The 21,480-nt window shown below is 34.8% G+C and overlaps 3 protein-coding genes across 7 annotated transcripts; 1 reads left to right on the top strand and 2 right to left on the bottom strand.

The window, feature by feature from the left end:
* Positions 1–6: 6 nt before the first annotated feature.
* LOC110419244 (ribosomal protein L11 methyltransferase-like protein) lies at positions 7–3,722 on the bottom strand. Its single transcript, XM_021432222.2, has 7 exons — positions 3,387–3,722; positions 3,214–3,297; positions 2,872–3,012; positions 2,568–2,633; positions 2,061–2,228; positions 1,361–1,684; positions 7–773 (listed from the first exon to the last, which is right to left on the bottom strand). Exons 1-7 carry the CDS (start codon positions 3,636–3,638, stop codon positions 660–662), a joined length of 1,149 nt encoding a protein of 382 aa, XP_021287897.1. The 5' UTR covers positions 3,639–3,722; the 3' UTR covers positions 7–659.
* A 29-nt stretch (positions 3,723–3,751) lies between these two features.
* On the top strand, positions 3,752–5,643 carry PRA1.H (prenylated RAB acceptor 1.H). Its single transcript, XM_021432223.1, has 4 exons — positions 3,752–4,236; positions 4,464–4,600; positions 4,927–4,998; positions 5,079–5,643. The coding sequence occupies exons 1-4, from the start codon at positions 3,806–3,808 to the stop codon at positions 5,147–5,149; spliced, it is 711 nt and encodes a 236-aa protein (XP_021287898.1). The 5' UTR covers positions 3,752–3,805; the 3' UTR covers positions 5,150–5,643.
* Positions 5,644–6,400: 757 nt separating this feature from the next.
* Positions 6,401–17,782, bottom strand: LOC110419673 (Protein kinase superfamily protein). 5 transcript variants are annotated; one of them, XM_089783987.1, is made up of 22 exons: positions 17,641–17,712; positions 17,487–17,553; positions 16,950–17,191; positions 14,312–14,368; positions 13,831–13,858; positions 13,623–13,745; positions 12,905–13,016; positions 12,640–12,677; positions 12,455–12,508; positions 11,395–11,463; positions 11,093–11,209; positions 10,906–10,974; positions 10,161–10,240; positions 9,819–9,947; positions 9,495–9,747; positions 8,928–9,020; positions 8,646–8,813; positions 8,058–8,188; positions 7,816–7,948; positions 6,991–7,115; positions 6,699–6,881; positions 6,401–6,573 (listed from the first exon to the last, which is right to left on the bottom strand). In XM_089783987.1, the coding sequence occupies exons 3-22, from the start codon at positions 17,042–17,044 to the stop codon at positions 6,534–6,536; spliced, it is 2,097 nt and encodes a 698-aa protein (XP_089640113.1). In that variant the 5' UTR covers positions 17,045–17,191; positions 17,487–17,553; positions 17,641–17,712; the 3' UTR covers positions 6,401–6,533. The 5 variants fall into 5 exon arrangements, with proteins under 5 accessions (XP_089640113.1, XP_021288443.1, XP_089640111.1 ...); XM_021432768.2 differs by lacking the exon at positions 17,487–17,553 and having other exon boundaries at positions 9,495–9,744; positions 17,641–17,782; XM_089783985.1 differs by lacking the exon at positions 17,487–17,553 and having other exon boundaries at positions 17,641–17,782.
* Between the last annotated feature and the right edge of the window lie 3,698 nt (positions 17,783–21,480).

Below are 21,480 nucleotides of genomic sequence, written 5' to 3' on the forward strand. Positions count from 1 at the left end.
GTTTTATCTAATGATTTGATTTAAGGGATGACTTGAGAGCTGCAGGTAACTAAACTTTTTCCGGCTACATCAGTAGAAGGATATTTCTGCTGATAAAAGAGTAAACAATAGTGGACCTTCTGATTTCTGAATTACCTGTAGTACAGCAGATATAGCTTTTAGAAGTAGGGAAATTGATTGTGCAGTATATTTTGGTAAAGTCGGGCTCTATAGTCTGTTACAGTGCCATAATTATTCTAATGTGGTGAATAATTATATCTTAGTGGACTTGCTTAAATATAAGATGTATCGACAGCTGCTGCTTCATGGCTATTTCAGGGATAGATTTTTTTCTCCCTTTTTCGTTTGCAGTGGGGGAGTATGTGGTAGATGACATCCCTTTCCTCCCTTTGCATGTTTGTAATGAACTCAACTATGAATATGATAGCTTTGAGGAAATAAGGTTCACTTGTCGTTTAGAACTAAGCTAAAGCAAGCAAAATTGAACTAGGGACAACAGAATTGGATCTTTATTCATTACATATGTTCTCAGTGATATAATAACAACGTATCTAATGACATTCTGCAAGTTGAAAAGATTGTAATACACGAGATGCCCATCAGATGCCAAGCTCTTAAACTGACCATTTTTGTTTCTTGTTTGGACACTAAAACATCCGTCAGCTGCCACTCAGAATAATTTTCTTTGTACCACTTAAACAAGCCCAATTGTCCATCTCTGACACAGATATGTTGTCCAACAATGGAGAATATCGATCTATAATGTCAGGAAGCTGCATAAAACATAATTTAAGATAAGGTCCAAGCACCTATGAGTTAATACAATGAAATAAGATATTGGTGAGAAGTGTTTGCAAAGACAAATGAGAAGTTTATGTGACCGCATGGTTTCCCAAGTTCAATGAATTTAGCAAAAACAGTTTGGTCTAGGTCTGACTTGATCTATTCTACACCCTACGGGTATGTTCACTCAAAAGGGTAAATGCACTTTTGAGTGTTCAGCAGCTGGCAGATATTGAAAACCAGTGAAAGACTGGAACGAACGGACGCTACATGAAATTTGTATATACACAAAATCAAATCATGTGCTCTCTCAGCGGAAGAACACTCTCAAGATAAAGTTGTAGGTAAACATCAAATTTCAGCTTTGAGCAACCCCATAGTTATTATAATCAACCAGTCCGATCAAATATGTATTTTTAAATCATGCCAATCAAAGTTAATCAACTAAGCTAGGAAGGTGCACCTTAGCATTTGATTCATTGATTGATGTATAATTTTTCTGTTTAAAAAAACAGGCTCGAATCCTTCCTCCTTCAATTATAACAAAAAAAAAAAGACACCTAAGCTACGAAGATACCTGATCAGATAGAATACCAGATAGACCAATTGCTGCCCCAGGCTTAGCACGAGAGACAATATCATCCGCCAATTCTAGCAAAGGGTTTAAAAGTATATTTGCGATGATCACATCGTATTTTTCTGATTCAGATTCAACTACTGGCTCACATAAACTCTGGTTTTCATCATATTTCTGTTCATCAATTGAAGGGGAGGAAGTATTGCCAGAAACCAGGCGCAATTGCAATTTTTCAGGTCCTATGTTGTTCAGAGCGGCATTCTGACGTGCAGATGTTATTGCTAGAGGATCTATATCAATTCCAACAGACAAAGAAGCACCAAACTGCAGTTCACATCATTATTGAGAAATTAGTGTGTGAGGATCAGCTAGCACACCATATTGCCACACTATTGACAAGAATTCTAAATCACATGTGACATTAAATGTGTTAAGATTCACATGTGAGCATATCATCTCATAGCAAGAAGATATGAGAAAAGTAGGAGACATATACGCATGGAAGATGTATTAGAAAACTCAAAATTGATCAAATATTTATCCAAGATCTATTATAAACTACATATAATAGAATAAATGGTTACAAAAATGGAATGAAAGGTGAAACCAATATTGGCACCTAGAAATGTTTACTGATAAGTCAGATTAACAAGGTTTTATTATAGTTACCATTTCAATGATATAATGAAGACTTAAGTACCTTAAGTGCTGCAATTGACAAAATCCCAGAACCTGTGCCATAATCCAAGAAGCGTTCTCCTCCTTCTATCAATCTTTGTAGCAGCAATAAACACAATCTAGTAGTTGGGTGCTCCCCAGTTCCAAATGCCAATCCAGGATTCAGAATAATATTCATTGCTTGAACATCCTAAAGGAATGAAAACAAACACATTTATACTTGTTGAATTCACCCAAAAAATAAACATTCTTCCATGGACACAGAAAATAAGAGTTTTACTCTGTACGAACATTGAGGTGATTATCTGACGATTGACATGTGCAAATGTAAACACAAGCTTTGATTTATATAGATGCTTAGCTAACTGGCAATATTGTCCCCACTTAAAAAGGAGTTTAAATTAAAGACCTACTACAGTCAAGAAGGTCCACTGGATTCTGAAGAAATGGTAAAGAGGGCAGTTGTGTATGTCTGATAAATACAGAATACAACAAAACCTTAAGAGAAGGTAATTGGATATAACCATACCGGGGGAGTCTTCCACTCGGGAACAATCCAAAGTCCTTCAGTAACTTCAATTGAATCAAATGATTCCTGTCTCAAATCAAAACAAAGATTCAAATTATATTATGAATGAAGTTAGATTTATCATTAGAATAGCCAACTCTATATGTCCTGTTTTTTTTCTCCTTATAAGGCACAAGTTATTACCGTAATTAAAATTCTATAAGAAAATAAAACAATTTTTTTTTCTCAATTATTGCCACACACGCAGCGGTGCCTTGAAAAGCTAATTGTACCAAGCCAGAGAGAATGAGAAAAGTAAACTAACCTGAGTTTTCTTTATCCAGTCATATTGCTCACCTGTTTTAACTTCATAACTTGGTATCTCTTTTAAGCCAAGAGAATCAGCAGCCTGTGAGATGCATACATCCACATCTTCGGATTCGGGAAATATGGACTCGATGCATAACTGCATAAGAAATACCAATTATACAAAATTTGTTCTTTAAAAACATCTTTCAAAAACCTATTCTTAAAACCTTTAATTAAGAAGCATATTCACAAGCTTGGTCACTCACTCTTCTTGCACAAGAACCTTGAAAACAACCCAAAAAAACCCATACTTTACAGTCAAAATCTTGTCTTCAAGGAAAAGAAAAAAAGGGGTAACCTCTTTAGAAGTGTCACAATTGTTATCTTCATCCACAGTGGTTGAACTTGCACCAAAGCACATAAGAGCTTCAGAAAACATATCCTAAACAAACCCAAACCCAAAAATAAATAAATAATTCATCTATACAACAAAACCCAAAAAAGAAAATGCCATTGAAATTAAAAGCTTACAGCAATCTCTTTTTGACATTGAATACGCACAGAGATATAAGGACATAGTAAGGTAGAAGCTTGAGGTTCAGTTACAGAAGTGTAACCATGAGAAAATGGAAGAGAAGTCTCTGCAGGAATTAATGGTTGGGTTTTGGGGTTGATGTTTGTGAAGAGGAGAGTGAGAGGTGCGTGAATGAAACGGTGTGAGAGAGTGGAGAATCCATAGCTAGAAGTTAAGGTAAGGTGTTTGAAGATGTGTCTCAATGACATTTTCTTTAAAGGTTAGAGCTTGGGATTTTTGAACGTTTAGTTGGTTGGAATCCTTGGCGGTAAATGGGTCATATAAAAAAAAATTAATATTAAAAAAAATATATTACTGTATTCTTAAACTCCACAAAAAAAAAAAAAAAAAGAGAAAAAAATTACACTCCCAAAAAATGGTCTTTTCCTCCAACCCATTATCTCTCAGTGTCCCCGACCCAACCTTCGAAACATGGCTCCGTGACTCCGGCTACCTCAACGTCATCGACGACCACCAGTCCGCCGCCGCAGCCACCGACCGTTCCTCAACAATTACCGAATCGACTACCAACATCCCGATCACCGGCTTCCTTTGGGGCTATTTGGTCTCTTTTTTTTCTCATTTATGGATTCTGCTCTCCCTTTTCACGCTTAACCCATTCTCCAAGCTCACCACCAACGATTTCTCCGGCGAAACTCCGTCTTGGACTCAAGGGTTTTTCGGGGATTGTGGATCCTACTCGTTTCCAGCTGCGGTTTCTCAGGCCAGGCTCAGGGTTCATGAGAATGTTAAGCGTTATGCTCGGAATTATGCCTCGCTTTTTATTCTCTTCTTTGCTTGTTCTTTGTAAGCTAAAACCCTATTTGTTCGTTCTTTCTTTCTTTCTGAATTGTTGTGGGTTTTGAGAATTAATTTGATTCTATTCTAGAATGAGGTAAATTCAGTTTTTAATTTTTCTGTTTGTTTCCTGAGAACGTTGTGAGCACAAAAAAACTTTGGATAGGTAAAACTTAAGAAAGTAATGATTGCATAGCCAACTTGCTTAATCACTTGTTTTCTGTTGTTGTCAATAGGTATCAGCTGCCACTTGCACTTGTTGGGTTGATATCAAGTTTGGCACTCTGGGATTTGTTCAGGTTCCTTAGTGATAAATGGGGATTGGATGGATTTCCTGCCACTCAACAGGTCTTAATTCGCATAGCGCAGTGTGGTGAGTTCTCATAACCTTTTCGTGCTTTTAAGAAGAATTGTTCATTGTGCTTGTAGAATTTACATGTAAAGCTTACTCAATGGCTCAATGCCTCGTTTGTTATTTTGTATTTGCTAAAGAAGAGCCCTCCAGGGTCCAAGAAAAGAGTAGATTGTCCTGGGAGTCTTAGTCAGAAGATTATTGTTTGGATGAACATTTTCTAGTCAGGATGTATTCTTAATAATGCAATCGGTTAAGCATATAGACACTGAAGGAAGGCGAGTGATAGCAGATGGAAGCTACTGTCTTTTGGTTTTATAACATTAACCTCATCTCATCTTTTGCAGCTACTGCAATTATTTTGATATGGTTGAATGTTCAAATGGCTCTATGCTGTGCCCTCGGTGTCAGTTATATAGGTAAAATGTTACATATTCTTCTCTACTTTTATTGATGTTTGTCTGATTTGTATGAACTTATAATTGTATGTGCTTTGTAGTTATGATTTTGCATGCTGCATTTCGGAAGCTGACTCCAGTAAAGCAACCTTCTCAAGGTAGACGGAAATAGGAAATCGCATCAAACTAAACAAGCATACGAGCAACCCCAGAATGTGGTTTTATTTTGCAGCCAAGAAATCATCAGCTTTTCTTCAATGAGATAGGGAAACAACCTCTGTAAAGCATAACAGCTTATATGCTAGATGATGCTTGTGTGATTCTAATCCTGGTCAGCACATGTAAAATGGCAGAAAAGGAAAATGCACTATTACTCAATAAACATGTGATAGAAGATCTTGTTTTGCAGTGTATCAACCATATGCTGATAGCTCTTACTATAACCTGTAATGTTGTTTTGCTGGTTTTAACTTGGTATATTACGACGAGAAAGCTCATGCACCTACTTTTTGCCCAGAAGTTGGCTAATTCATGCATAGTTTGCAGTTCTCCAGCTCCTGGGGGTCAACACCCTAAACTTTGCTAGTTGCAGAACTTGAATAGAATTTGAAGAGGTGAATATGCATTAAATTCCTAACTTTTTTTGTGCCTGTAATCTTAGGTCGCAGGCTTTTGCTCACAAATTTGTAACAATGTCTAACCCATAATGGATGGTTTGTTAATCTTGTTAAATGACAATCTCCTTTCATCCAGCCAGAAAAAGCTAAGTTGAGCCCCTTTTGTGCTGCTCAGCAATGCGCAGAACCTGCCGTAATTGAATGTTGCCCATGGCCGAGTTCTCTAATATTTCTGGAGTTAATGCTGTTCATTTATAATCCACCTTTGCGTGTAATGCAGTGGTCTAGACAGCCTTCATGATGCTTGGAGACATTGGAAGTGTTAATCCAACAGAAACACTATTGATAATTTGATATACTGGTTTGCTAGCTCCATTGCGTTTAAACATATTTTCCAGTTTAGAAATTGGGCAATAAGCCCAATATTATGCTCTTTGGTTTAGCCAACACGAAATGCATCAATGACTCAGAGGCTGTTGTGTTGCCCTATCATCACTCAGCAAAGCCAAGAGAAATGCAACAACCCTTGAAACTTCATTTCAGCTCTGGCAATGATCTCTTATGGGCCCATCACCAGATGGTTAAGGTGCCAATGATTCATGAAGTCTCCAATCCATTCATTCATGAAAATTACTAAATATCAAGGAAAATGAAGGGAACTATAAACTGTCAGCAAGTTCACTTGAAAGATTACAGTGAAGAGATTATTTTAATGAATGATCAATGTTTACTGAGATTACATCTTGTAATGTTGATAATAGCAAAACCTAATTATACACCAATGCTGCCATGGCAAAACAAAAATGTAAGATAGAAAATTAATCATAATGGATAATAAATACACAATTTCTTACAATGTTATGTACATCAAAATCAGAACAATTGCATTAAAGAAAACACACTGCAAAATGGAGATATAATCAAATCTCACAGTTTCCTTCAAGTTGGGTTGAGATCTCGCGATGTTTGGCTTTGCCATCTGCATCACATGAGAAGATTTCAGAACAGTTAGGTGCTATTAAGATCAACAAATTTGTAAATAGGACTTCACTATTTGTAAACCAGAGATCATTTGTTAGGTAAGGGAGTAATAATTCAACAAACCTAGAAAGTAAAAATCTAGCAAGTGGGCTCAAGTTGGAATTTGAATTAAGTTCTTTATGCTGTTGCTTTTTCCTACTATCAGTTTCCATGTTTGCATTTTGTGTATCTTCAGGAGTTGTCTTGCCCTTATTGAACATGCGAGCCGCTAGCTCCTGGATATCTTTCATTGAAGGTTCCTTCGAGCTGCAAAATTTTACCTCTGCTTGAGTTTCATCAGGACCAAGACAAATAACGTACAAAGGTGGTAACACTAAGATACAAAATAAATTATTTTCTTTCACAAATTTTTAACCTTGCCAATCGCTCGAGCAACCTGCGAACAAGAGTTTCACAAGATCCGGGCTTTGTACGCTCCATATTTATGAGAGAATTTGTAACTGCACGCGCAACAGACCCTTCTGAATCATCAGCAATCACCTACATTGCAAACATTGGCAAACTATTAAGATGCAATAGATAAGAGGAAACTGATTCAGACTTAATAAATGTTGCAGCTGATACAGAACAACAGGAAAGCAGAAGAATGGCTGCAGTAAACAGCTTCATCTTAGAACCATGTTCAGATGCTGACTTGAGTAAAGGCAGAAATTCACACAAACAAGCTCTTAACCTGAATTAGTGCCTTACACACATGCATACTTTTGCGTCAGGTCACTCCATCTACAGCACAGGTAAGGAATTTATTAACTAATTTTATAATCACCTCCTTTGGACTTGCTAATAATATTTACCCATATTAAGTTGCTCCTCTGCCTCAAAACAACTGTAGATCCATGTTCTACTAGTCAAAACATCTCAAATACCCTACCTCTTAGTGCTGGATTTTTCCATCTTCTACCTCAACAAAGTAAATTTTTATGATTGATTACCAACTCACTTAAGTAGGTACAGAGTCTTGTTTCACTCCTAACATTACATAAGGCACTTTGACCTAGATACATGAGAATCTGCACCAAGATTAAGTTCAATGTATTGCATACTTGATATCTGTATCATTACAAGTATCTACATACAGCCTCTGCATTGAAGATTGCTTAAATAGGAAGCATATTTCAGAAGTTACCTCTATCACACTAATTAGCAAGGAAAAACTTAGCTATAACATCAGGGTGCACACCTCTTTTAGGGAAGGGATAAGCAACATGGATAGTGATATAGACGATGATGCTATCTTTGCATTTTCTTCATCATCACTTGGTTGACGTGATCTTGGAAATACTCTTTGTGCATCAAAATATTCACGAGAACCTCTGAAATAGATTACAATACTTCAGAGATGATAACACAACCAAATAATAACCAAAGGTACAATAAATTCTGTATTGAAGATACGGAAAGTAACTTCGTTATCAGGCTTACCTGGAAGAATCAGAACTGTTACTCATTTGATCTCTTCTTCTATTTTCATGCCCAGGACTATTGAACTTGCTCAAAGCAGTCCTGTCCCTAACATTTAATTTCCTAAACCCCGCTTGAATTGCAGCCTTTGCCTGAACCGACATATTAAAAGATTAGCTTTTCAACAGAAAGCATGGTCACACTATATCTAGAAGCTAATAATAAATACAAATTCCATGGCAAACTCAGATTTCTACACGAGGAAATTGAGTCTCCAATAATCAATACGTCATACACCAAAACGTTCCAGGAAAACTCCAACTAGACAAAAATTAATGTATCTGACTGTGGACACAATAACAATAAGGAAAACAAGAAATTATCAAACAAGTGCATGTCAGATATATATGGTAAGGAAAATAGTTGGAACAAAAGTGGAAGTTATACAAATATCATACACCATATCACTATCATTTATCAATCAATGAAACATACACTCTATAGCCTGTTGATTGTAATTCACAACTAAACAAGAAAATCTAAAAAAGCTTTACAGTGCAAGAAAACTGATGACGAATGATGAAAAATAAAATAATAACTAAAAACCACCTCTGCAAGATTTGCTGCACTATCTTCAGCTGATGCACTCGAAGTTCTCTCTTGAATTCCTAGCCTGGATCTTGGTGTTCGAGGAGAATCAGAGTCATCATGTTGGCCACGAAAAACAACAGTTCCACTGGTAGAAGCATCTTCAAAAGAAGCATATGCGCTGCTAGACTACACAGCACATTGAAATCCAATAAAATCAATGTCTGGTACACAAAAGGCAACAAACTTTATCTACTTAATATTTTTGTGAACACAACTATGAAGTAAGTGAAGGAAGCTTACAAGAGAGCTTGGGTCACGAAATAACGCAGATGATTGAGATCCTCTGGGAGATCTTATGACAACAGTTCCGGACCCGCTGACAGATGTGTCATCCTGAATAAAGCAACAAAAACAATGTCACAAGATCTGAGCATAAAAGGGTCAGATATATATATATATATATACACATATATATATGCATATACATATACATGTATATATAGGATAGGTGTAAGAGACAGAAACAACAGATTATATGAAATTGGCTCTAGTTTGACAGAAACAGTTGGTGAATCCAGACAAGTGAACTTAATTTCTAGCCCCATCAGAGCAGGCAGGAAATGAATTCCCAAAAAATTTAAACAAATTACTACATTGCATGTCAACCTAATCCTGTGTTACTCTTCTCAGTCAATTTCTAAAAAACAACAATCTTTAAAGCCCCTTGATCATCCCATGCAACAGAGCTTTTTATTAAGGGCATAGGACAAAAGGGCAAAACTTACAATGCCAACAGCCTTTATGCAGTGAAAAGTTTTTACTGTGTGCAGGTGTGTGTGTGACTGCATGAGAGAGAGAGAATCTTACATCCTCTTGGTAATTATCCTGATGTTCATCATAATATGACTCCTTAGTGTCTTTTCCAAAAGAAACTTCTGGGAATTCATTGAGCGTGTTAACACTCTCTGGAGTTCTTGGTGTAGCTTGATTATATACAACTTCTAGTTTCCTTTCTCTAACCTGAGGAGGTCTTACAGCATTTCGGACAGTACCTGTACTCTGTGCTCCACCAATGCTGAAGTCCCATCCAGCATTCTTAAATGTTTTCCCCTGATTACTGCTGATCAGCACAAGTCAGCAAAAATCCCATAAAAAACAAGGAAGTACAACTAATCAACACAATTAACCCACCTAGCTCGAACAGTTTCTTCACCTCTTATATCTCTTGTCACCTTCACAGTGTCAGTTGACTCTCCTACAGCTTTGGGGCCATTTCTGGGGGTTTCTGCATCTTCCTTTAATTGGTATTTTGGGCGCTCTCTATTAAGAAACAAAAGGCAACCATCTTAACTATAATAGCCAATGCAAGAATGATACTCTAAACTTAGCATCCTCTAGTCATAACATGTCAGGAACATAACTAACACCATAAGCATAATTTAGAGTGTTCCAAGGTGCTTTGACAGCTCAAAACGGTGTTGATAAAGCTTCCTATCATATGTAAATATGAAACACTAGGTACAAGCATAGCACCTAATTCTCTCCAGAAGCCTCTGACTCTTCCTAGCATTCCTGATAAAACGATGCTTGAGAAGTTCCTTGGCACTAGGCCTCTGAAATTGAACAGATTAAAGAAAAGCATAAGGCATTGTACAGAATTCAGAAATAATCAAGCCGATATCCCAGGATCACTCAACTTATACACATCAGAATTTAGAAGCGCATACACCAACAGTTATGTTGCATTTTAATTGGCAGCTGACGGAGTTCAGGAAAAAACTAGATACAACAAAAATCCATTTTGTAACATAATCAAAACTAAACTTCTACACCTTACTCTACAGGTTGTGGGGTCAACCACGAAATCCGTTTCCTCCTACATTGGGAAGAAAAGGAAATAAGGAAAAAGTTTCCCCATATGTGATTTGCGGACAAATAACCAAAAAGATGTATTTCCTTCCATTTCCAATATGCAGAAATTTCAAAATATGTCACTGCTAATGGTTAAAAAACAATCAAGAAAACTGGCAGCTTAGCTTTAAATGAGAGAGAGAGAGAGAGAGAGAGAGAGAAGACAAATTCCAAGATATCTGAAAACAGAACAAAGTAGCCAAAAGTATCAGCTAAAACAATCAACAGCTCCACAAGTGGTCCCTTTGAAGTAAAATCTGTAACGTAGATCTAGTGCATGTTTCAATCCATTAACAATATATATTCAATTAGTAAATAAGAAATAGTTCAAAGTAAGAAAATCCTCCAAGAAAGCATAATTGATTACCTCAGCAGGCACTTTCTTTAAACATAAGGAAACAAATTCTTTCATAGGGCGAGAAAAATGCTCGTCTAACTGCAGGATAGAAATTTTGGTTACATTTAAATTGTAAAGAAGGATCATTCCATCCAGAGAAGGAAAAACATAAGAACAAATCATTTGAAATGAATGATAACAAAACTCTTGAGATTACCTGCGGTGGATTTTCTCGAGGTATTATAAAAAGAACTCTCATAGGGTGAAGGTCTGCAAGTGGCGGCTCTCCTTTGGCCATTTCAATCACTGTTATGCCCAAAGACCAGATATCTGCCTGTATCAACCAAATAGTCCCAGTGATGGAATGCTCATTATTCAACACAACTCAGCAGACAAAGATATTGCAGGCTGTGCACGTGTGCCTAAGAGGGAGAGAATGTGCGGATGGAAAGCAGGTGAATGCATAAAGACATGCCAGAAACTCAAGAGAAAACTCCAAAGCACTGCTTTTAGAACTACCTTCTCATTGTATCCTTCAGAATTCTGAATCACTTCTGGTGCCATCCAGAATGGTGTTCCTACAAAAGTCTGACATTGTTAACCATATTAGTTCATTGACGATCATATGACAATCACACAATTTGTAACACTGATTGCATTATAAAGATTACGAATTGTAGGGTAAATGGAATGTGAGCAAATTTTTTAATCCTTTTATAAATATCATTCAAATTTCTCTCCAAGACAACTCGGCATTTCTATGGTTCTGGTGGCAGTGAATACATTGGAGGTAAAATTCAAATAAATGGCAATCGTTCTACAATACCACGAGAAAGCAGCCTTTCGAAAAAGCAGTTTACAAAGAAAACAATTCCAGATTTGATGGTATGGAAACATACAGATAATAGTTAGAAAGGAGAGGTATTGAGAACAGAAAAAGGTTGTGCTCCAGAATCATTTGTGATCTTGCATGCACTACCAAATAGAACCCCTTCAATTCCAGATCGAATGTCCAACCTTCAGTTTTGAGACATAAATATTATGTCCTGTTTTCCTTTTTTGAACACCTAAAAACCTTACTTTTTACATTTACAAATAAGTTTTTCAAATTTTCTTCTTCATGGCATTAAAAACCATGAACAGCTATATTAAAAGAAACTAAATTCTAATATAAAATACCTTATAGTGATTTTTTTTTTCCAAAAACTAGATGTCAATTCAAATGTCGACCATCAATTTATTATGGAAAGGGCATATATCAAAGCTTTCAGTATATTAAAACTTATTTGGGAAAAAAACCTTGTTATAAGTAAGCAGCTACAGAGTATATAGGAAGGTTCAGAGAGAAAGAAAGATGATCACCGACCAAAGGACCTGTCTACATTTCTTTTCTTTTCTCTAAAAGAAATGAACACTAACTAAAATAAGTTAACTTTTTCCCTAGAATGTAAGAGAAAATGGCCAGAAATCACAAAGTCACTCAAGCCATAAAAATTAAAAATTGCTGCAGCCAAAGCCTGAAAAGAGCAATCATGCTTATTGGAAAAGTGATGCATCTTAATGAAACAATATACCGTACCTTCCTCCTTGATATTGTCCTTGTTAATTGCGCTGACACACCGAAATCAGCAACCTGTTACAAGGACATATACTTAACTTCCAACAGCAAACTGCATATATCTCCACCCATTTTATACATTTACTCAAAGCCACTCTATACAAATAATTTGATAACATGAGCCCATTTGAGAGAAAGAAAAGTACCTTAACATCACCATTCTCAGTCAATAAAATGTTTGCCGCTGCCAAAGTGATAGCATAAATGTTGTCATTGAACAAAAAATAAGCCATTAAAACCAAAAAACACTTAAACAAATTAAATGAAGGTTGAAAACAAAAGAAACAAATAATTTGAAACAGAGCATGGCATGTATACAAGCCTCTTAAACAAAATGTTCTAAAATTTTTCTTATGCTCTCTGGGACAACTATGTTTATAAGAAGATTAGGGAGAGGCAAAGGAAAACAACCTTTGATATCTCTGTGAATCTTCCCTTCATTATGTAAGTATTCAATTGCATGCAGCAAATCCCGTGAGATGCAGGCAATTGACATTTCATCTAGTGGAGGGCCTGATTGGAGCTGTACATAAAAATTCATCATTAACTTTCCAGAAAACCTAAATGTTATTCAGGAATTATATTGCATCAAATCAGAAAAAAAAACAAGTGCACCAACACAAATATAAGCAGAGGAAGACTCATTCATATGCAACCAGAGAAATAAGAGGAAATTAGTCGTTGTATGTACCCAAAATTAAAAAAAAAAATTCAAATCAGAAATTGTGTGCTAACACTAGAACAGGAAAAGAAAAAGAGAATAGCAAGGTCTAGTAAAAAAATGCATTGAGATTGAAGCTAAAAGCACGAAGAAAAAAATGTTGTACTAGTACAGGAAAGATGGCAGCAATGCGTTTATAATTTTGCAATTACCATTACCTACTTTAGTTGACATCACACTGAAAGGTAGTTATATAGAATCTTTTATACCAAAAACACAATGAAAAAAATGTTATTTCAATGTTTGAACATGCGCGCTAATGCGTATTCATAAAATTTAATACATTTTGTCAAACCAAAAAAAGAATAACAAGAGTTCATATAAATTGGGAAGCAAAACTTCCTAGTTAATCTTCACTTCCAATGTCATGCACCAAACATGTAGAAGCAAGTAATAGAAGTCACCTACTAGGTCAGCAACTGAACCACCAGCCATGTATTCCATTATTATCCATAGTTTAGTTTGGTGAAGATAGGAACCATAATACTCAGTGATGTATTGAGAACGGCATTGTGACAAAACAGAAATTTCCTGGAACAAAACAAAACGTATGAAAAACCTAAAGACCAACTCATTAAAGGGTTAGGATACTAGCTCACGAGAAAGTGAGGTATACCTTCTGGATGTCCTCAATTTCATCCTCACTACAGAAATGCGAAACAAAGGCAAACATAAGAAACAGCTAAAAAAATCAAGAGCAAAATAAACACAAAGTGAATGAAAGAAGTTGTTATATGCCCCCATCTACTTGCTAGTAAATAAAGGCATCTGTAAACTCCCATACAAGTTGATGAACTATAATGGAACTTCTGGAAATGAAATTGATAAAGGAAAGATAAATTTCCTTTAATGAACACGCACAAACTATTGATTCAATTATACGTATCAAGCAACATTGGTTTCCTCACAATAAACTCACACATATACTAGTGACCAAGAGTAAGAGGGGGGAAGAAAAATAGAACAAGTTAATACTTAACAAATGAACAACGAACAGAAGATCATAAACAAGACTTTCTCGCTCATAGCAAGCACCTGCTGTTTGACACATGAAAGAGGAATAAATCAAAGAAAAATTAACAAAGCTATCCACTTACGATTCCTCTAAATCAATTACTTTAATAGCAACTTCTTTGTTCAGTTCCTTATCAAACCTGCAAATCAAGAAAGGCATCAGCTATTAATCTCATTTTCATCGACCTTGAGTCATGATTCAAACAGTCATGGCATATCCAACATGATTATGGGTAAGAAATTGGCATAGATGTGTTGCAGTACAACTAGCACTGACATAGTCAAGTAGGACAAAGCACCATATATGCTTCAACTATGAAATAGAATGTCCACTCTCTGACTCATTTGAAAAGAATCAATGTCAGTGGTAAAACCAATTACCAAAAAGCCAGTAGCGTAATAGTTACAAAGTAAAAGCATAATTTGCATAAACAATGTACCATTCAATTTCAGGAGGCATTCCCTGGTAATTAAGGCTCCATCTTTCAAAAATATGAGCCTAATCTCTTTAAGTGAACTCAAGAAAAGGAGACCAACTAACAGTTTGCCTTGATAAGCAAAATGGGATACCAGTTTTGACATGAAGTGGGCTCTATTCCAAAGGTTAGCCTTTTGAACATTGCTTGCTTTATTTGTAAATCTTCAATCTTTATACCATTTATCAAGGTAAGCACTTCCTATGGAAATGGCATCCATTTCTTTAACGAAAAAGGAAAAATGAAAGAACAAAAATTAGATAGAGACTGAAACAAGACCTTTTCAATCATATGCACATCCATCCCTCTTCACAAACAGGAACCAAGAAGTCAAAGATCTACTAAACAAATAAACAGATGCCACTACCTCATGCCAAATTCCATGAACTAACTGAGTCAACATAATATGAAGTGCAGATCAAGAAAAAACAGGCTAGTACGCAGACCTTATTCACTCAAGAAGTATTTGTATTTGTTTATCACTTAACAAATGCTACATCTAGATTAAGCAATGCAGAAGAGGAGAAGGAAAATATGAAGAGAATAAAATATCAAAGGGAAATTAGGGAGACAATGGTGATGGGAACAAAGGAAATTGGAGAACAAATAGAGAAAAAGTGAAAGAAAACCAAGGGAGAGGGAAATTTCTTATTCAAAATTCCAAATCCCAATAATTCATAATCCAAAGCTACCAAAAACAGAAATAATATAGCTAAACCCCAAATCCTAGGATAAACACAAAACACCACATAAACCCTAAAATACCCTAAGTACGAAAAATTACTATTGAACTCATATAACTGAAGCCCTAAAAATTTTTAAGTCTTCAATCAGCTTCCTTTTATCTTGCATCAATAAGAAGTGACATTGCAGTGTAACAAGGGCCAAATAAATCATTAAATATTGCATTAGGCCAAGTACCTTTTACACCACAAGAAAGTAAAATAGTTTACCAATCTCAAGAAATATGTGGGCAACAATAAAAGAAAATTTCAATTTTAAATAGTTTTATAAACGGTTTAATAAGGAACATTCACATACAAATCCCATTAGATAAAAAGCTTATCTATCCACCTTTTAGTTCTTTAATTGGCCTTTGGTTTCCTCACTTTAATTAAAAGCTTATGTTATTCACTGAAAAAACTTATTTCTTTAAATAATCATCAACCATTATGAATTCACAATATCAGTTCACTTTCCTTTACATGACAAACAATTCACATATCTAAATCTAAATTTTTATAGACCAGCTTTGGGAAGTTCTAATGCACATTTTGATCTCAAGAACATATATATAGGTTAGGAAAGAGTCAATTGCATTTCATTGATAGATCCATTAAATTTATTGTTTTGTGCCTCTTTAAGCCAACAAAATCAGAGGGACCACACCCATTAAATCACTAAATTATGAGGTTTCATAATTCCGTCCACATGACACAAAAATTGAATCTTCTTTTCTTTTTTACTTTCTTTATTTATTTATTTATTTTTTTGATCAAATGAGGGCACTCCTCAATGATTAAAAACATAATATAATTAAAATTCAGTTTCTTGAGGACACTCTACATTTGCAACCTTGCACTTCATTCTAATAGTTCATCAAAATTACCAATGCTCCTAGATAATACACAAGTGCCTAATTTTGCAACTGTCATTCTCCAAGCCTATTTCATTATTAACATATACTAAGTTATGTGCCTATCTCAGGATAATCCAACAATTCAAATTTCACAGAATCAAACCAGTATTAATGAAATAACAAATATAATTGAATAAAGTTATTATAATGCTCACAAAGTTATCAGATGTCTCCATAAACCCCTACTTTAATTGTATAAAATTAAGTAGTCAATTTATGCCTTGTATTCAATTAATAACCGACTGACCTTGAGGCTCCTTTTTCCCCCACTCACAGGAAGATCTTTTTTCTTTATAAATTAACAGAGAGAGAGAGAGTACATATCTCAAGGGCATTATATGTTTCAACTTAGACTGTAAAAGATTTCAGTTCAACAATGGCATTGGTATCATTAACACCATTCCGAGAATCTACTCTTATCAAACACCAAAATACTACTAAATCATACACGGCGAACAAAGTTCTACAATGCGCAGGATAATACATTCAATCAGTACTAACACTGTCACATTCATATGAAGCTCTTTTCTTAGAACAAAATGATAATAAACATTGAAATGCACTCAAGCAATGTGATAATGAAAGAAATTGAAATAATAAACTTACGCTTTATAGACGTCCCCAAAGGATCCTCTGCCAATCAACTCCAACTGACTAAATCTAGACCCTGCTGCTTCTTGTAAGCCTGCTATGTCAGCCATTTCTACATACAAACCCCTCGGACACCAAAGATCAAAACCACCCCAAAAATTCGACCCCTTCAAAAAACATTCACATTCCTCCCATTCTTCAATTAGAATTCAATACCCATTTCCAATTTGCCAAAACCAGCCTCAAAAAACCAACCCCTGAAGGAGAAATTCAAAACAAAACCAATCAATATTCTCGGAAAAAAGCACACGTATAAATAACAAAAATAAAAGCATACCCCAAAAAAAGAAAACCCACATTTCAAGATCTAAAAACCCCCAAAAAATATGAAAGCAGAAAATGCCCATAAGCTCTTACACTGTAAGCAAAGCATATACAAAGAGATACCCAAAAAAAAAACACACCCACAACAATAAAAAATTTCCTTTTCCGTTAGGTGAAAGACAGGATATGTTAAAGTGACAGGCGAACAAAAACAACATGAATTCTTACAAACAAATTTTACAACTGCCCATTAATCTCTCTCCTTTGATAGTGAAACCGCAACGCCCCACCGTGTCTTAGAAAAAAAAAAACAACTTAGTTTTTCGTTTCATTATGTTCTTTTTTCTGTTGGAAAGTAACGTGTTTTTCTTTTAATTTTTACCTGTTTGATTTTTGGCAGATCTTTCTCTTTCGTTCTCTCGATGTTTGTTTGTCTCTCTACAGAGAGAAAGAGAGAGGAATTTTCAGAGTTTTGAAAGAGGTCGAGAAAATTAATAAAAAAAAAGTGTCTGTTAATGGAGTTTCTGCGCTTTGTAATTTCCTTTGTAATCAAAACGCAGCGTTTTGAGGGTTTTGTTTGCACATGCGTCAACGACTCGATGGACGGCCCGTACTTTTGTCTGCTTTTATTTGTTCTGTCTTTTAACACTCAACTGGGCCGAGCCAGGACGACCCACTCAGGACAATGACAACGCTCAGTGAGGCCCAAGGTTCTTGATTAGTATTAAACTAAAATTTACCACTTAAAAATTTTTATCACATGGGATTTTTGATTCCGTGATACCACACCTCATATTGGATGTAAATTTAATTATTATGACTTATACAAAAATATATAGGTCTAAATAAATTACTATTAACCATTCGAATTTCTTTTAAAAGGTCACGTGAAAGTTGTTGAGTTAGTATTTTTTTTATTTGAGTTTGTGAATATTATATTATCATTTTATCAAAAAGTAAATATAAAATATTACAAGTCTTTAAAAATAAATATATCATTTTTATTTTTAATTGGACAACAAAAATAACTCCCTCTACATATTGATATTGAAAAAACTAACCCTAACTCTATATTTCTTGGTTAGGTAGGTGAAGTAGCCTCATCATATTACCATGATAAAAACAAATAGAAACTTTATGATTTTGAGTTAGAAATTTACAAGGGCTTATTTATTTCAACACTTTCAAGCTTAATATACATCATGTATTGAATTATTTCATGAGATAACAAATAGCGAGATGAAATAAATTATTCAATTGTTGTTCATGACAATTCAATTTTTTTTTTTAAAAAAAAAAATAAATCCATATATTTACTTATATAAATTTTCTAATTTACAAATTTTAAACTAAATTTAAAAGAATCTAGAGAGGATCGAGTTGTAAGAGAAATGGAGAAAGGGATAGTGCAATCGCATAAAGTTTTGGAAACTCAAAATCACACGACTCCAATTGAAAAGGGAGAGTTGAAGAAGAGTGGTGCTCTTGATGAACGTAGTGAAGATTGCTTTGGGGTAAAGTTGAAATGGTGAAAGAGCTTTGTCCCGGTTCGGAGATGATGGCGTGATAGGGGTTTTGTCTCGAGTTGAGAGGATGGGGAAGATGAGTTAGAAGTGAATAAAAAAAATTATCATAGGATTGGTTGGTTTATAAATTAAGAAGAGGTAATAGAGATAAGAATAAGGTACGTAGAGAGGTTTTCTTCATAATGAAGGAGAGGATAGGGCACTTCAAGAAGAAGCAGATGAGGCGATGCAGCTCAGTCCTAGTTGTAATATAGAGTTATATCTAGCAGGAGCTGAATGCCATAGAAAGTCTAAGTTGAAGAACTTACAAACTTACAACGGCATGCAATGGCTTCTTTACCACTCCAATATAAAAACATGACCTTTTAAAAAAATGGGGATGAACTTATTTCCATAGTGAATGCTGCAATTTGTATCGAAATGGCGTACAAGAAATTTTAGTAATTGATTAATTAGTATTCAAAATTTAATATTAATTTATTATGTATATGTGTTTATATATATATATATAACGCGTATGTATTTATTTATGAAAATTTTAACATGATAAAAAAATTAAAAATCATAATAAATGATGCAATATCACTAATTGTATTATTATTAATTTGTCAGGAAAGGTGACCATTGGTTTTACATCCTTGGCATCACTGTTGCTATAATTAATAGGATAATTGTTGAAGCCATTAAGAGGTTGTGTCAAGAGGTTGGCATTAAAGTATACTGAATGACCTTTATGAAAGCAACACTCTCTCTTTTTCTCCAGGTTTAAAATGCTACAAGCAACCATTCATGGTAGGGATTTTAAATCTATGGTGAATGTTGAATGAATTCTGTCTGGTTCTCCACATATATAGGATTGAAAGCACTTGTAAACCTAATTTTGGTGGAGGTCATTAAGCTTTTGTACCATAAAATTAGAATTAAATCTCTACCTGACCAACAAGTTTTAAATGCTCCAGAGGTTTTCTGGTCCAACTCTTCTGATAAACAATGCAAACCTTCACTGTCTCTGCGTGTCAAACATGCAAAAGAAATTCATGGTTACGGACAGCTTTCAAAAATGTTTGGTGGGATTGAACTGGAAATGTTGAATTTGGTTGGTGAGGGGGAGATGTTCTGGTGAGATAGTACATGAGCCAGATCCTGCCCAGCATTCTTACTGTGACCTACAAAGCTGGTTAGGATCTGAGAGCAATAGCTAGCAAAAATCAAAACCTAACCTAATGATTATGAGCCAAAAGAAAAATTATTTGACTAATTTCCATCAGCCCAATTCAATTCATCCATACTTTTGATCCTAAAGAACCTTGACAACCATGTCTGGATTTGGGTTGCTTATCCTAGATTGTTTTTCTTGTCATCTCATTGATTCCTAACCCTTTCTTTCTTTTGGAATCATCTGATAAATCCTAACTCTTTTTTCTCCTTAAAGATTTGGTGAGGAAAATTGTGGAATTTGTGTCTTTGGGTTGGTACTTGTAAGGGGACATTACCCTTAACCAAGCTTGTTTCTTATTCATAATTATTTTCGGGCCTGGATCCACTTGCCATTTCCAAGTAAGCTTATCATAGTTTGATTAACAATTATGTCTTGAAACAGCTTAAATGATTACATAAAGCATTGGATTCACTCCAAATCATTCATAGGTCTACCAGGGACTAATTAATAATTCCAATGAAATTGTAAGATATTGCTTTGAACCAACAATTCAAGTCAGCATTAAATAGTTAACAAGGGGGAGCTTGTGAAAAACTAATAAGCTAAATTTGGTTAATTAATTTGACTTGTAAATACAACTTTTATAGTCAATTTACATGTGGATTAGTTACGTTTTATCAACATCTTTACCTATAATTAACTATCACATGTGTGCCACATGTTGTGAACTTCTTATTAGTCTTTGCTTGGCTCAATCCCAACCAAAATTCCACTGCTTCTTGGAATGGGTTGGAAGGGGTGGAAGGGGTCAAGGGAGACAGTTAAAAAGAGAAAGTAAAAGATGAAAAGAGATATTGACTATTGTGTAATATATGTTTAAAGATTATTATTTTATATATAGACAATAAAATTTTTTAACTTTATAAATAACTTTATAAGATTATCACGTGTCAGTTTAGTACTTATATCAATTATAACTTAACTTATTTGTAAAATTTAAAATTTTATTTCTATTATAATCTTAATGCCCAATTCCAAATAGTATATTTTGTTATCCACATACTTAAGAATAGTTCACAACAATCTCATTACTAATCATTCATACACACATATATATACATAAAAAAATATATTTTATATTCGATTAGATTGAACAATTACAGTATTTGATCACGACAATAACTACTGTTTTATGGGTTCCTAGCACATTAGCAACCCATTAAAGTGTCACTTTATGTTTCGTCTCTTTGTTTTTTTTTTTTTTTAATTTCTATATCTTTAAGCAACTTTGTAGGGATATGAAGTAACCACGTAACCTTACACTTCAAAAGACTGCAAATATTGTTATGCTCATAGCATCTAAATAAAACACAGTTCCAATTCCTTTAATGTCACCAAAGTGTCAACTTTAGAAATGCCAACTCAGTTTTTTTCTCCTTAAATGTGTATGGTACTGAATAGGCCAAACTTTCTTGGCATATACGCATGCGTGCACATGAAATATATACACAAAAATATACATACAAATATGTAAGGG

Source organism: Theobroma umbraticum, unplaced genomic scaffold (genome assembly GCF_002168275.2).
Source record: "Theobroma umbraticum cultivar Fairchild unplaced genomic scaffold, ASM216827v3 scaffold_67.0, whole genome shotgun sequence".
NCBI classification, from domain to species: Eukaryota; Viridiplantae; Streptophyta; class Magnoliopsida; order Malvales; family Malvaceae; genus Theobroma; species Theobroma umbraticum.

What these genes read in the sequence shown, in the direction of transcription:
- LOC110419244 (XM_021432222.2), bottom strand. Translation starts at nt 3,638, where the DNA reads ATGTCATTGAGACACATCTTCAAACACCTTACCTTAACTTCTAGCTAT. An exon ending in AATGTCAAAAAGAGATTGCT is followed by an intron (nt 3,298 to 3,386) that starts GTAAGCTTTTAA and finishes GGGTTTGTTTAG; the next exon opens with GATATGTTTTCTGAAGCTCT. An exon ending in ATTGTGACACTTCTAAAGAG is followed by an intron (nt 3,013 to 3,213) that starts GTTACCCCTTTT and finishes TTTCTTATGCAG; the next exon opens with TTATGCATCGAGTCCATATT.
- PRA1.H (XM_021432223.1), top strand. Translation starts at nt 3,806, where the DNA reads ATGGTCTTTTCCTCCAACCCATTATCTCTCAGTGTCCCCGACCCAACC. An exon ending in CTCTTCTTTGCTTGTTCTTT is followed by an intron (nt 4,237 to 4,463) that starts GTAAGCTAAAAC and finishes TGTTGTCAATAG; the next exon opens with GTATCAGCTGCCACTTGCAC. An exon ending in CCTCGGTGTCAGTTATATAG is followed by an intron (nt 4,999 to 5,078) that starts GTAAAATGTTAC and finishes TGTGCTTTGTAG; the next exon opens with TTATGATTTTGCATGCTGCA.
- LOC110419673 (XM_089783985.1), bottom strand. Translation starts at nt 17,044, where the DNA reads ATGGCTGACATAGCAGGCTTACAAGAAGCAGCAGGGTCTAGATTTAGT. An exon ending in AAATTGAGGACATCCAGAAG is followed by an intron (nt 13,746 to 13,830) that starts GTATACCTCACT and finishes GTTTTGTTCCAG; the next exon opens with GAAATTTCTGTTTTGTCACA. An exon ending in CTGAAGGATACAATGAGAAG is followed by an intron (nt 11,210 to 11,394) that starts GTAGTTCTAAAA and finishes TGGTTGATACAG; the next exon opens with GCAGATATCTGGTCTTTGGG.